The sequence below is a fragment of the Charadrius vociferus genome, unplaced genomic scaffold (assembly GCF_000708025.1).
Source record: "Charadrius vociferus isolate BGI_N301 unplaced genomic scaffold, ASM70802v2 scaffold472, whole genome shotgun sequence".
In the NCBI taxonomy this organism is placed as follows: domain Eukaryota; kingdom Metazoa; phylum Chordata; class Aves; order Charadriiformes; family Charadriidae; genus Charadrius; species Charadrius vociferus.
In genome coordinates, this window is record NW_009647735.1 from 1,501,456 (window position 1) to 1,516,171 (window position 14,716).

The window sequence follows — 14,716 nt, forward strand, 5'->3', positions numbered from 1 at the left end:
CCTAAGGGATGATGAAAGCATCAACATGACTTTGAACACAGAATTCTTCCTGGTATTTGAGACCAAACTCTTGTTGTCAGTGACCTCTAGCTGCTTTTTTTTTTGCCACTGTAATTTGAGAAAATCTTTGTATAAGACAGAAGAAGTTCCTACAGGGAGTATTATTTTTCAAAGGTTTTAAAAGTTACTTGTTTAATCTTGTATTTGATCAAGCGCAACACAATGGTAAAATCCAGATTTTACTGGAGCAAAATTTTTATTTCTGTATTAAGACTTCCTTTTTTCATCTGCTTGTCCCAGGTGGCAAAGCTGGCAGCTGTTTCTTCTGGTCTGCCATTTGCATGTATTACTGTACATGCAGCAACAGAAAAGGAATCAAAAAGTCAGCTGGTGAAGCCAAATCAGGTAAGAATCTTACTGTTTGTCAGTCTTTAAAATAATAATAGATGGTATTCTGCAGATTCTTCTGTTTCAATTGAATTATATTGCCCAGTAAATAAAATACATAGTTAAGTAATACCTGATAATAAAAATTACCTCCTATTACGTTATTTCCAGACTGAAGCCAGAAAAGGTAAGAGAATAATACTTACTGATAATAAGTCTTTTTCTATTGGACAATTTCTAGTAATACACGCATGCATCTTCCAATTATTCTTCCTCATACTTTTTATGAATAAAAGATATTTTTGTCATACTCAGTAATTCTACTTCTTAGAACCTATACAATACTTTCGGTTTTCCTTTCTAAAGAATTAACCTGTAGTCACACTTGTGTAAAATAAGTTTGTAAACATAAAAGAGCATAATTTGATACAGAGGTTTTGTTCGCTGTAATAGGAACACTAAGGATTGGCAGTCTTGAAAAACACTATTCAGTGTAAATAAAAATCAGTATACAAAACTATCTACGTGCAGTACAGTTAAGCTTTTGTTTCCAGCTTCCAATTTACTGTCCACCACCTCTGAAATCGAAATACATTGAAGAACAGCCTGGTCACTTACAGAAGCAATTTTCTTCAGTACGACAGACAACCGGCCGCTATATTGGATGGTGCACGGTAAGAAATACATGCCCCAAAGTTTCCTACAATTGCTGACAGCACTAGACTAAAACACTGAAAAAACAGCATACTTCATCCTGGAGGTTTTTTTTTCAGTTCCTTGTATTAGCGTACACCTGTAATTTAAGATGCAAAAATGAAACCTACTCTCATTTTTTTTTTTCTACTGTGCTTAAAACAGGAAATATGCGTGTTCTCCCTCTTTTCCAAATCAAAAGGCAGTGAGACAAAGAGGTCCCCTTCAGTCAGTGCTAAACGGGATCTAGGCCAACCCACAATGTCAGGTTCAGAAATATCTCTTGGTTAATTTCTACAGCAAGAGTGACGTAGGTAAATTATTGCTAGCAGAACCTGATAGCATTTAGGAGTCTGAATCTCCAGGTGCAGTCCACGGAGAGAGCGAGCTGCTTCCAAAGGGAGGGTTAAAAGACCTGATTTAGGTACTTTAGGAAAGACAAACTGCTGCGTCCAATGTAACTGTTAAAGCAGGCTATTACTAACTAGTCATCAAAAAGACCTCACAACTCTGTTACTGAATATTCCAGGCATAGAAGAAAATGTGTTGCTTGTCACCATTCTCTTAACTGCTGGTAAATGACAACTTCACCCTGACTGTTCTTAGTATGAAATTTTATGCTTGTATTTTTCTCTTACAAACACAGTAGACCCTAGTATTTGAAAAAGGCAAAGAAATCAAAATGTCGTCATGTATTTTCTGTAAATGTCGATTCCAGTGGTCTGTGAAAATTTTGTTAGTGACTGCATAACTGAAATAATTTAGTTATAAATCTGTATCAAACTTTTCCATGCCCTTAATCATCGAGTGTTTCCGAGATTGACTAGCAGTGACCTCTGGTGGTACAAATTCTGTGTTTACTGCAAAGAGATGATTTTGGTGAAGTAACTCAAGATCACATTTTTTTTTCATTAATCTTCTAAAGAATGTGTATTTACTCAATTTGTTTGTCAATCTGCAGACAATGATACTAATAGTAGACTAGTAGAAGGGCTTTTTGGGTACAGAAAAGCTTGTAATTAAATAAATGGACCAATTTGAAGGGAGTAATGCAAACTCCCTTGAAGTTGAGCACTTATCTTAGACCAAATCAGTATTGCTTATCTTCAACAAAACTAAGCACCATTTTTGCAAACTAAAAGACAATTTTACTGAGTAATTCTCTCTAGGGAAGAGGAGACTGTATTTTATGATTGAATTTTCTTATCTGGATGCCAACTGTATAACATGTTTTGCCACCTTACAGTTTTGTTCCTGAGATGTCAATTTTGAAAGTGACCTTACTATATTAAAGAGATTTTTTAAAAATAAAATATGGGTGGAAGTTTTAAAAATATAAACATGGTAGTCAAAAAGGGGATAGGTTTCAGCACAGCCTCTGTAGAAGTTCACTGATCTGGTTTGTTTTTTTTAAAGTTACATAGTATTTTTTTGTCTCATTGTGCTGAGTCATATGTATCAACCAAGTAGTTTTGTACTGAAAACCTGTAATTTTGCAAAGATTTTATATTTATTTTGGTGGTGGTTTTTTTTTTTTTATAGGATGCTTTTGTCTTTATTAAAAATGGAATAATGGATTCAATTCAATTTGGAAAAGGTAGGCAAGTCACATATTTCTGAATTGAGCATTTTCTGTTGTTTCTCCTTGCGACTTAGAAAGATGGTTGAAACAGCAAATTCTAGTTACAGGGGGTAAAAGAGGGAAAGGGTAGGAGAGGAGTGCACTGGGATACTTTCTGCAAGAGTGTGTGTGGGAAATTGCTGCCACTGTTAATTCATTATGGAGTTTCATTTCTGTTCTGAAATCACAGAAATTACCAATTAAATAGTATTTCTCATTCCTTTGATTTTAGTTTTGTTCTTAAAATCATAGTATCACAGAATCGTTGAAGTTGGAACCTCTATAGATCCATAGATCTCTGTATGGATTGTCTAGTCCAGTCACCTGCTTAAAGCAGGGCCAAAGCAGGTTGCTTACGTCTCTGTCCAGACAGGTCTTAAACATCTGCAGGGATGCAATTTCCACAACCTGTCTTAATTTTAAAAATTCTTAATTCTAGCACAAGTTACAAGCAGTATTTGCATTCAAGTTCAGTGTGAGAAACTATAGATAAGTTATTTTCCTTTAAAATAGTATATTGGGAGATTCCAAAGTATGTGTTGCCTCATTTAATGTATATTAGCTCACAGTAAAATCAAAACTTGAAACTATGCCTTCCTTTTCCTTTATTAAGGACTAACGTTTTATAAAACACAAAAATGTATCTAAGGAGGAAAATTGTTAACTTTGCTGCCGTGTTTTAAGGACTGTGATTCTGTCTAACACAGACTGCAGAGTGTGCACCTGGAAAATAAGGCATTCGTTAACAAAAAATCCAATCTTGGACTGTTTTCAGTTTTGAATATTCATAATTTTACTTCCATCTTTATTTCTTAAGTGCAAAACAAAATGAAAGGATTAATATTGAATTGCTATGCTGTTTTTTTTTTTTTTTGCTTCTTTTTTTTTTTTTTAATTCTAAGATGCTTATGTTTACCTGAAGAATCCACCACCAGAATTTCTTCCCAAAGTTGGTGTAATTACAATATCAGGCTTAGCTGGCATTGTGCTGGCAAGAAAAGGTAGGATTTTTTGCTTATTTTCATTACTGGTATGTTGAATATGTAGCATGTAGTAATTTTAATGGTCAAAAGATTTTCAGTTCTGAAACACAGGCAAAAGTCTATGTAACTAGTATTAAAAAAATCCCTCCTCATAAACTTAAGGAACATTATTAAATATTTCTTTAGAAGCTGGCTAAGGCCTAATAGAGCAGGATTATACAGTCATTTTTAATGGTGGAATCAAGGAAAATTCAAAGTAGGACACTTGTTTTGAGTTTGTTCATTATTGGTTTTCAGAAACAATGTGTGTACGGGAGGAAATTGGAGACAAATTGTAACGGGTAAGGTTACTGAATATAGTGAAAACTAAGGTAATTTAGAAGGAAGATGCTAAAGAATCTACCTGGATTTTAGCAAAGCTTTTGATACCATTTCCCACAGCATTCTCCTGGGGAAACTGGCTGCTCATGGCCTGGACAGGTGTACTCTTCGTTGGGTAAAAAAATGGCTGGATGGCCGTGCCCAGAGAGTGGTGGTGAATGGAGTTAAATCCAGTTGGTGTCTGGTCACAAGTGGTGTTCCCCAGGGCTCGGTATTGGGGCCAGTTCTCTTTAATATCTTTATCAATGATCTGGATGAGGGGATCGAGTGCACCCTCAGTAAGTTTGCAGACAACACCAAGTTAGGCGGGCGTGTTGATCTGCTTGAGGGTAGGAAGGCTCTGCAGAGGGATCTGGCCAGGCTGGATGGATGGGCCAAGGCCAATGGTATGAGGTTCAACAAGGCCAAGAGCCGGGTCCCAAACTTGGGTCACAACAACCCCATGCAGCGCTACAGGCTTGGGGAGGAGTGGCTGGAAAGCTGCCTGGCAGAACAGGACCTGGGGGTGTAGGTGGACAGCCGGCTGAATATGAGCCAGCAGTGTGCCCAGGTGGCCAAGAAAGCCAACGGCATCCTGGCCTGTATCAGGGATAGTGTGGTGAGCAGGACGAGGGAAGTGATCATCCCCCTGTACTCAGCACTGGTGAGGCCCCACCTCGAGTACTGTGTTCAGTTTTGGGCCCCTCACTACAAGAAGGACATTGAGGTGTTGGAGCGTGTCCAGAGAAGGGCTACAAAGCTGGTGAGGGGTCTGGAGGACAAGGCCTATGAGGAACGACTGAGGGAACTGGGGTTGTTTAGCCTGAAGAGAAGGAGGCTGAGGGGAGACCTTATCACTTTCTACAACTGCCTGAAAGAAGATTGTAGAGAGGAGGGGGCTGACCTCTTCTCCCTTGTGACAAGTGATAGGATGAGAGGAAATGGGTTCAAGTTATGTCAGACGAGGTTTAGATTGGATATTGGGGAAAAAAAATTTTCATTGAAAGGGTTATTAAACATTGGAATAGGCTGCCCAGGGAGGGGGTGGATTCGCCATCCCTGAAGGTGTTTAAAAAAAGGGTAGATGTGATACTTGGGGACATGGTTTAGAAGTGGTTTTGTCAGGGTAGGTTAACAGTTGGACTTGATGATCTTAAAGGTCCCTTCCAACCTCAGCAATTCTATGATGCTATAATGTTGGCGTTTGGCTAACAGGTACAAGAGAATACACAGGAGGGCATGGTTTCAGCAGATTTGAAGGCAAAAGGGTGATTTAATAGAAATAGCTGCCTCTCCTTTCAAGATAAGTATTAGAGGAATAATACTTAACGTGCCTGAAAACTTTGTTCAGAAAATGTTAATCTATAATATCTAGTGTGTGTGTGTCTATCTAATAATCAATATATTGGCAGCTTAGTGAAAGCATTCTTCTTGTATCCCTGTTACTTTTTGGTGGATGGATTTAAAAAAAAAAATAAAAGTCTTGGGCTTGAGAGTCTGTCATTGGGGCTCCTTGACAACAAGCAGGAACCTGAGCCCGGCCCAGCCATTCCCAGATTTGAACAAAGAGGCCCCAGTTTCCAGGCTCCTGGCTGCTCCAAATGCTCCCTACGTCCTGAGGAGAGTGCGCATGGAGCTAGTGAAGAACCACATCAGCTCCTAAATAACACAGACATTCTTCTCATTTTTTCACGATACTGGAAAGTCTAGTTTGGTATTATTTCTCATTCAAGAAAACGATGTTCAGAATGTCAGTATCTCCTGCAAACATGACTGTACTAAACTATAATCGCACTCTCTATTCTCTCCTCCAGCCATTATGGGGATAAGTTTGATGTAAACAATGGTTAGGGGTTAAACAATTGCATTTAATTGATACAACTCTTTAGCTTTACATTTCATTAGTGTCTAATTGTTTGAAATATTTGGCTTTATGCAGATTCTAGATTTAAGAAAATTGCTTATCCATTGGGACTTACTACTTTAGGAATCGCTGTGTGTTACCCAGCTCAGTCAGTGGTATTTGCTAAGGTAAGTTTACTTGAACTTTAATATTGAGTTAACAGTGAATTTAGTCATAGCATTCCCTTTTCACTTGAATTAAGTGTCGTTGGATTAGGATTCAATTCACATGCATCTTCATTAAAACATATAATGCATCACAGGTGTTAATTGTATAACTGTAAACAATTAATAAAATAACAATTTAAATATGCAGCCTCTCAGGTTTTAATCCTCATTTTCTCAAATAAATGAAGATTATTTTATCTTGCTGAAATAAAAGTAAATAAAAAAGAAAGCCTTGCTGAACTTGATAGATATGTATTTTGAGGTACTGTACAATTGTATCCCTTGTTAGAATTCCTTGTTTTCCAATTACTGCCATCTTGCAGTTTTTCACCTGATTAGAATACATCTTCACTGTTTATGTAGAAAATCAGAACTATACTTAATACTTTGTACGCAAGAATTGTTTGCACACAGTGCTTTTCTACAGAAAAAGTGAATTGAAAATCAGGATATAAAGTCTATATCTCTTCGTCCTCTATAGTTTTCCAGTGTTTCGTTATTTAGAAAAGCACATACTGCTTCATAAGAATTCTTCGTAGTTCCCTGATGAACTTTGTATTTATAGTATCAAAACTGTACTTATGTGTTAAATTGATGAGGTAGGAGAATTTAGTTTAGTTGGTTGTGTTTGGTTCTAGGACTTATCAATCTTTTAATTAAATGATCAGATTTAAGTTTTGACAGAAAGGTTTGTGGAAAATTATACTGAAATCTGATTGAAAAAAATTACTGAATCTCTAACTTTCCATCATGATGAATCTGTTGTTATTGTTGCTATTTTTAGTGGGGTGGTTTTGTTTGATATTTTTATACTTCCAGAGTACATAGGAAGATATCGCGAAGATCTATACTGTGGTTAAAATCTTTGGGCAATATTCTATTGCTAAACTGATATGTTGGGGGGTTTTCTTATATGCAAACCAATGAGGATTATGATTTCTCTAGAGGCAGTGGGATTTCTTGGCTTATTGTCATAATTGACTTAAATGTCAGGGTTGGAGGATGGAGAAATTAATAGGTCATAATGTACAGTGTAGCATTCCCATCTCAGGAAGCTAAATTGTTGTTTCCTATCTACTTTACATTATGTATCACCTTTTGCATAGTTTTTTGTAGTTGAGCTGTGAAGTATTCTGTTTCTACGGAGCAGTTGTGAAGGTACTCCATAGTTTCTGCAGTATTATAAAATTACTTTTTGAAAATGGAGTGAAGGATTTGGTGCTTTGTAAAACAAAGCACTACTCACTGACATGGGCCAGGTCATCTTTTGGGGTTTTTTCCTTTTGTGTTACTGCCTTTGATAATTTCCAACACAGTGAGACAAGTTTGGATCCTTTAAAACTGCTGCTCCTATCTATTGTGATAACATTGCCAAAACACTGTTTGCTCATTAGGTTTTGATTTCATTTTGAGTAGGTGGATGTAGCGCGCGAATGCTACCTGCAGATTTCTAATACCAATTTAAACATTATTTAGGATTTGCTTGATGTAAGAGAACTAGGCACTAGATTTTGAATAGCAAATGATCGAAATGTCTCAGTATGGGGTCAAGCATGTTCTTGTGCAAATAAGATGCATTTCATTTGAGTGGTTTATGTATCTTAGTATTTTTAAAGCTGTCATTAAACTACACTTGTCTGAAAACACAGGTAACAGGGAAAAAGTTAATTTCTGCAAGCCATCAAACCTATGAAGCTGCGCGGTCACTATGGGCGAAAAATGAAGAGGTCACAAAGGTAAGCTTTCTGAAGTAATGAGTAACTCATAAATTCAAAGGGAGAAAAAGTAAATTTGAAGGTCAAGTACTATTCTGCTAATACTGTTTAAGATTACTAATTGTGTTGTGAGGCACAGAAACCCCTCTGATATTTTTATAACTTCAGTGTTTAATTGATGTCGTATTTGTTATGCCTTTCAGACCAATAGATACTGACATCCCCTATGTAGTCCCGCAATACACGCACAAGACAAGACTGAGTTTCTCTTATAACTCATTTTTGATCTTGATAAAAATAATGCATTCTGATTCAAGCTTTGGTCCTAAGCAGACCACTGAATTTAAGGTAAAGAGAGACAGAATTACCGTAGGTGTGACCTAGCTTATTCTTAAACATATCAGTGAAGGAAATTCCACAACCCTTTCGGGTAGTCTGTTTTAATTACCCTGTGATATAAATTGTCCATGTCTGATTTTTTTTTTCTTGTCCTGTCCTCATTGCAGCCATAGTGAATAGATGGTCAGTAACCTCTTTATATTGACCTATTACATATGGAAAATCTATAGTTTTTTATATGATCTTCTCCATAGTATAACCTTTTCTTATAGAGCCGGCTTTCTAACTCTTATGTAATTCTTGTTCTCCTCTGAGCTTTCTGTAGTTTCTCTCTCTCCTTTTTCTGTTTTTAGGGGGGTTGTATGTCGTTTGTGTTGTTGATTGTTTTTAAGTGAGGTGGTCAAAATAGGAAATAGTAAACCAGCTGAGGCCTTGCCAGCACTAAGTAGAGTGGAATATTAACCTCCTGTAAATTATGTATGGAATTTGGGTTAGTACATCCCAGAATTAAGCATGTTGTTTCTGCAACCTGAAAAGGTTTTTCTCCAGTGGAAATTGAAAAACCCCTGACAAAAGTAGTACTTGCCCGAGTAAAATTTCAGCTTTGCACAGTGATATTTTTTTTTTTTCTCTTTTTAAGGAAAATAAAAGTTTCTCAGTCTTATTAACATCTAGAAGTATTTTGCTTTAAATTTCTGGTCGTCATTTCTATACAGTCCTCACCTTTTATTTCCACTGGGGAGCGCAAATGGAATGCTGAATTTTGAGAATGAGATTCAGATAAACGTCATTAAACTGATAGCGAAACAAGAATTGATGCGGTAAAGACAGTTTCTGTTCACTGTATTTTTTTCCCCGAGTGAAGCCTCTTCCCAAAACAGTTGGGTTTTTTTTCATTACTAGGGTGTTATCATGATCTGTCTTTCCATCTTCTGTTAACTAAGGGTGGTAAGTGTTTTGTAAAAACTAAATGCTGTTTCAGTCTTGTGTAGGACTATAGGTTCCTCATCTGTAAATGAACAGTGACTTCCTTGTGAAGTCCTTTGAAGGTGTCAGGTGAAAGAACAATATCAGGCTTAAGTATATACTTGCGACAAAGTAAATTTCCTTACAGGTGAATCTGAAGTTACTGTATCTAAACTGTGGGGTTCGTTCATGCATTTTATTTTTTCCAGCTGTGTCCCTTGCGTACAGCTGACTTTAACATTACTAGTTGAATATCATTGTATGATGTCATATCTGAAAATAATTTCATAAAAGATAAGCTTTCAGACTTGAAAGCTTTATTTTGCAGTAATGTATTAAGCACATACCCACGTGCATGTATTTTTCTTATTAATGTTTGGTTCACAGCTGCCGCAAGAGTCAAAATTGGTTACGCAAGAAGACAAGAAAAAGAAGGAAATTTCTAGTACAAAATCTGAGTCTGCTATTGAGCCAAGATCATTTAACAGAACAGAATCTTCTCCAGTAGAGTCTTGGAATAATAAAGATCCAGTGCCTTCATCAGGTAAATTAAATGTTTCAAGTGTAATCTCGGGGCAACTTGCAAATCCAATTACTTGACTTAATTTTGTAGTTATCCTTGCTTTAAAATGGAGCAGACTGTCATAGCACATTATTCTTAAATGACAGTGTGTACAATATATTCTTATATATACTTCAGAGCCTCAGGGAGGTGATCATTTTCTCACTGTGGACCCTGTCACAGTATCAGAATTCTTACATATTTGTTTTTCTCTCTCAAGAATGTTTTCTTTCATTCCATACGGTGTGGACCATGTCTCATATTGTTAGCCATGATATGATATCGTCAATTAGTTCTGTTAAATACCTACTTTAAATTATCTTTCTGTTGTCTGAATACCATAACTGTAATTTAAAGGATTACCGCTGAATTTTTGGGAACATAGCTAATTTGAATTACTGTTCATTTCTCTGTATGGGTTCTATATCTTCAGATACTGGTAAAAGAGGAATATGTAATTGACAAATGAATCATTGGATTATATTTTGCTAGGTATTTTGCAGTGGTGTTCTTTGTGCATCTTAAATGGTTTGAGACAATTGACTAGATCATGTAACATGATATGTTACAGCATATTTCATAAAATCATAGAGTGGTTTAGGTTGGAAAGGACCTTGAAGATCATGGAGTTACAACCCCCCTGCCATGGGCAGGGACACCTATAAAAGTAAATGAAGTAATAAAGTAAATATTTATATTTACATATAAATATTTTGATAGGCCAGTTGCTAAGAGAAACAGTGGAATTACCTATTAAAGGAGAACTAAATTTGCTTTAAAATATTGATAACTTTTGTAGGAGCAGTTTCTGAATTTTACTGAGAAAATTTTACTTGCTTAATTCCTTTTTATCATGTTCTTTACCAGAATATTTTTTTTCTGGAAAGCAGACAAAACATATTTGGATGGGCTTTTTAATTTTTTTATTCCCCTTTATTTTCATGGTGATATACATTCACACCTTTCTTTGCTTTGCCTCTGTATTTTCTCTGATTTAGTTTGTGGAATACTTTGATCTTTTTTCATATTTGCTCCATGCCAGACTGTCTTTAATGGTTTTATGTATATAGGTATCTTCTGTCTTTGCTTTCATGGGTGGAATTAGATTATGTCCCTAATACAGCCAAAAATGTCCATGCCCTAAATTAATCTGTGTTGTCAGAGATGTTTATTTTCACTAGTCTAAATGGGGCAAACCTTTCAGGAGAACAGAGCACCCTTTGTTAAACCAACTAAGGTAGCTGGAAAAGAAGCAGACTAGTAGTAGGGGACACAGTCCTAGAAAACCTGCCTGTCTATTCTCTCAGGTTCTCTTGAATTACAGTATCATGAAATATGTCAGTCTTTGTGCATTGTCATTCAGGATGAGTGTGAGGGCTCAGCATCTTCCTAAACTCAGTTCATTGTTTTTGGAAGTCATGAAGTGAAACTAGGTAAGAGTGTTTGCCTTAATTTGGAATTCTTGCCATCTGGCAGCAGCTTCAGGAAAGATACTGATTCAGTTGGCTTTGGGAGACAGCTCTGCTCCTGGGAGCAGTGGAGGAAGAAAGACTGGGGATTTTTTTCCATGTCCCAAACTTTGCCTTCCTTTCCATGTTTAGGGCAAAGCATCACTATATCTTCTCTCACCCTGCTGTGTTCAGGAATTAGTATTAAAGTATAGAGATTAGGAGGAAGACGTGCTCTCCATCCATTGCTGTATGCTAGTGATTACAACATGCCTTCATCGTCCTGTATGCTCTAGTTAAAACTGTGCAAGTGATACATATTTTAATCTTTTGTAAGTGTTTGGTAATACAGTAATTCTCAAAATGTGTTAATAATCTTGTTTTTCTCCAGCTCAAATATATATGTATTTTTTAATTGAATTTCTTTAATATCTCCAACAGGAACAGTGAAGACACCAAAATTTAAGCCTGATCCAAAACTTATGGACCATGGTCAGTCCAGCCCAGAAGATGTGGATATGTACAGTACTAGAAGCTAAGACAAATCTGCTTACAAATCTTTGCAAAGTATGCCAGATAAGGGGGAGGGAAGAAGGGAAGGAATAATCCTTGCAATACATACTCTGTGAGGTATAATTTAATCAGGTATCTTCTTATATCCCAATTTGTATTACTGACTTACGTGACTCTGTTCAGTGAATATTTTGTTTCTCACTACTTAGAAGCAGTGAGAATTCAGTCATTGTCAGTGTCATTAGTGAGACACTGAGAAAATGTCAGTGTCTTCTCATGAAGAGGTTTCTCTGTGCCAAGCTTGTTAATAAATGTCACTTCACAAAGGATATTTGAAAATGGAAACATATCTCTATACTTCGGCTCAGATGTTCATTGATCTGAAAGAAGAATGTGATGGATAGGATTTGCACAGGCTTCTTTGTCTTTTTTCTTTCAGCTCTGGAATGAAGTGCAACTTCTTATTGGTCTGATCAGTGCCCTTAAAAAGTTGGTTGTTGTATCACATGAATAGCATTATCTTTAATGCTTGTATAAACAAGTCACTTTTTTTCATTGCAAAGTCATTTGTTGTTGTTTGCCTCTTTCACAAAGGTGAATGGAAACAACTTATTGTCCTGCATGCTTCTTGTGTATTTAAAAGTCACTTAAGTTGGGAAAAAATGCACAACTCATACCTAAAACATCCTTTATAGACTATGCATTAGTTTTCACCTACTTCTAATACTTTGAAGAACTGTATGCAAATTGCTTAATCCATGAAACTGATGCATTCGATATAAATTCAAACAGTATTAGCAATGTTTAGGAAGTTGGAAACCTGTAGTTTCAAGGTTTAAAGTGCTGACAAATATTAAAAATGCAGAAGTAATTAATAGGCAGCCAACTTTTTCCTCCCAGAATTTTGTATGCAATACCTATTGATCTTGGTAGGATTTCTGTGAAATTCTGTCTTTTTCCATAAGAATGAAATAAGAAATTGATTAAGTTTCCTAGGATGAAACTTTCAAACACTGCTTTTATTGTGTATTATCACTCGACTTCTGTTTGTCTTCCACTTCTCTTCAAAACACTCTTCCAAGGGTTGGAATAGGTCTGGTGGTTGTCTTTGAACAAAGTGCAATTCATTATCAGTACACAGTGATAATCAGCCTGCTGCCTAGAGTTAATCTCATTGCTGTCTACTGTGGCACTTTCCTAGGATATAAACTGCAAAAGGACACCGTGCTAGTAGTTTGTCCCTTGATCTGTTGAATTCTGTTATCTTTCAATTAATGAAAATACATGCTGTGTTGTAAAGTCGAGGGGGTGAAGCAAGAACAAATGGACAGTTTGGTTGGAAGACTTAAACCTGAAAAGAAATGCTGCTTCATATAAATGTATTCTCAGCACTGGGATGAAGGGATATTCGTTCCTGTTCTACATGAGAAGAGATTTCACAACCTGATTCCTTCTTCTAAGGCTGCTAATGCAAAGGCAGATGGCTAGTGAAATACAAGCAAACAATATTCCTAGTGTCACTGTGGGACTAGCAGAAGTTGCGAGGGGAATACTGCACTATGGAATGTGCACAAGGGACAAATGATGAATGAGCAAAAGAATAAATAAGGCTTTTATGATGGTTCAGAAACAGATAAGTTTGCAGATAAGAATGCAAATTTCAGGCAAAGTGTTGGACTTTGTTATACAGAGTTCAACGGAAGGTGTAGTCAGTAAATACAAAGTTTAAAGAAGAAGAATTCTATTGTTAAACTTACTTGGGACAGTTGGCTTAGAATTTAATGTATTTTGTTTCTTTAATCATCTCTTAAGGCCCAGGAAACTGTCAGAAATCAGGCAGCAATCAGAGGATGTTAAATCAATCTTCACAGACCTCCTGGACAAGACACACTTAGTGTTCCATCACAGAGACAGGAGTAGAAAAATTAGGTATCTTGGCTTCATATACCATTTCCAGGGAAACAGATGAAGATGTAAGGCAGGAAGTGAAAATGGTGAAGAAATGATCATTTTCAAGTGCAAGACTGATGGCAGAAACTGTATTATCTATCTCCCTTTGATAAGATTCTGGATAAAAAACGTAAAGGAAAAACCATCTGCTCTACTCCTAGATTCCATTTAAATTCTAACTTATGTCCTTTGAGTGATACGCTACGACAACAAGTCAACAAGAAAGGTAAGGCGATGGAGGTTTGCATGAATTTTGTAGGGGTTTACTGTGGTGACGTTTTTCAGTACATAGTGGAAGACTGTGCACAGGAATTAGTCTTCTGGAAGCAGAGAGAGCAGCTGCCTTGGGTAGCTGTTAAGGAACAAGGATGTCTGCCTTTTCCAGGCAAGAGTGGGCCTTAAAAGACTGCCCATCTACCTGCAGTGCCAAAAGCTGGTCTGGTCCCTTCAATAGTTTAGAGCATTACCACTCAAATCTCATGATACAAATGAAAGTGTCTGGTCTGCAAAAGGTACCTTGGACTCCTTGGTGGTTAGGCAATCAAGAATAACATGTTTCGTGCAAGCAGTTTGTGTTACAACCTGATTTTACAAGTTCATGCTGTAAATGGACATGATACACAAAGCTATCCTTAGGTTGTATTTCAATCTCAAACTACCACTTAGGGCAAAATTGTAATAGAAATATACCTCAGGGTTAAATCAGCATTCAGAAGTCTTAGATACATTTTCTGGGACATAATGTAAAATTATCACTCCTACCCACTTTAATGAATGAACAGTATGAGGAGTACAGTTCTAGAGCTCATAAAATGGTATCTCTGTCCTGTGTCATTTCTTCTTGGTGGATGAGAGGAGTAAGTCAGCACAGATTTATTCCAGTACAGGGTTTGCCTGCTACTGTTACTTTTTAGTTTAGCTTTTTCGTCAGTTGAGATTTCTCTTTTTCATTCTTCTCTACAAGACAGGGTAATTTTTTGTTTGTTTTCTATCAACAGTTTTTGTTTCATATCCCCACACGGTTGAAAAGCTGCAACTAAAATTAGCAGTTTTTGTTTCACGGTTGAAAAGCTGCAACTAAAATTAGAGGCTTGAGCTTTGGCACTGAA

At 36.6% G+C, this 14,716-nt stretch overlaps 1 protein-coding gene across 1 annotated transcript; it reads left to right on the top strand.

Annotated features, from left to right (window-relative positions):
• The first annotated feature begins 222 nt into the window (after positions 1-222).
• On the top strand, positions 223-11,980 carry APOOL (apolipoprotein O-like). Its single transcript, XM_009881774.1, has 8 exons — positions 223-405; positions 942-1,061; positions 2,623-2,677; positions 3,604-3,702; positions 5,984-6,075; positions 7,764-7,850; positions 9,522-9,678; positions 11,586-11,980. Exons 1-8 carry the CDS (start codon positions 223-225, stop codon positions 11,681-11,683), a joined length of 891 nt encoding a protein of 296 aa, XP_009880076.1. The 3' UTR covers positions 11,684-11,980.
• Positions 11,981-14,716: the final 2,736 nt, after the last annotated feature.

What these genes read in the sequence shown, in the direction of transcription:
- APOOL (XM_009881774.1), top strand. Translation starts at nt 223, where the DNA reads ATGGTAAAATCCAGATTTTACTGGAGCAAAATTTTTATTTCTGTATTA. An exon ending in AGCTGGTGAAGCCAAATCAG is followed by an intron (nt 406 to 941) that starts GTAAGAATCTTA and finishes TTTTGTTTCCAG; the next exon opens with CTTCCAATTTACTGTCCACC. An exon ending in AGATCCAGTGCCTTCATCAG is followed by an intron (nt 9,679 to 11,585) that starts GTAAATTAAATG and finishes TATCTCCAACAG; the next exon opens with GAACAGTGAAGACACCAAAA.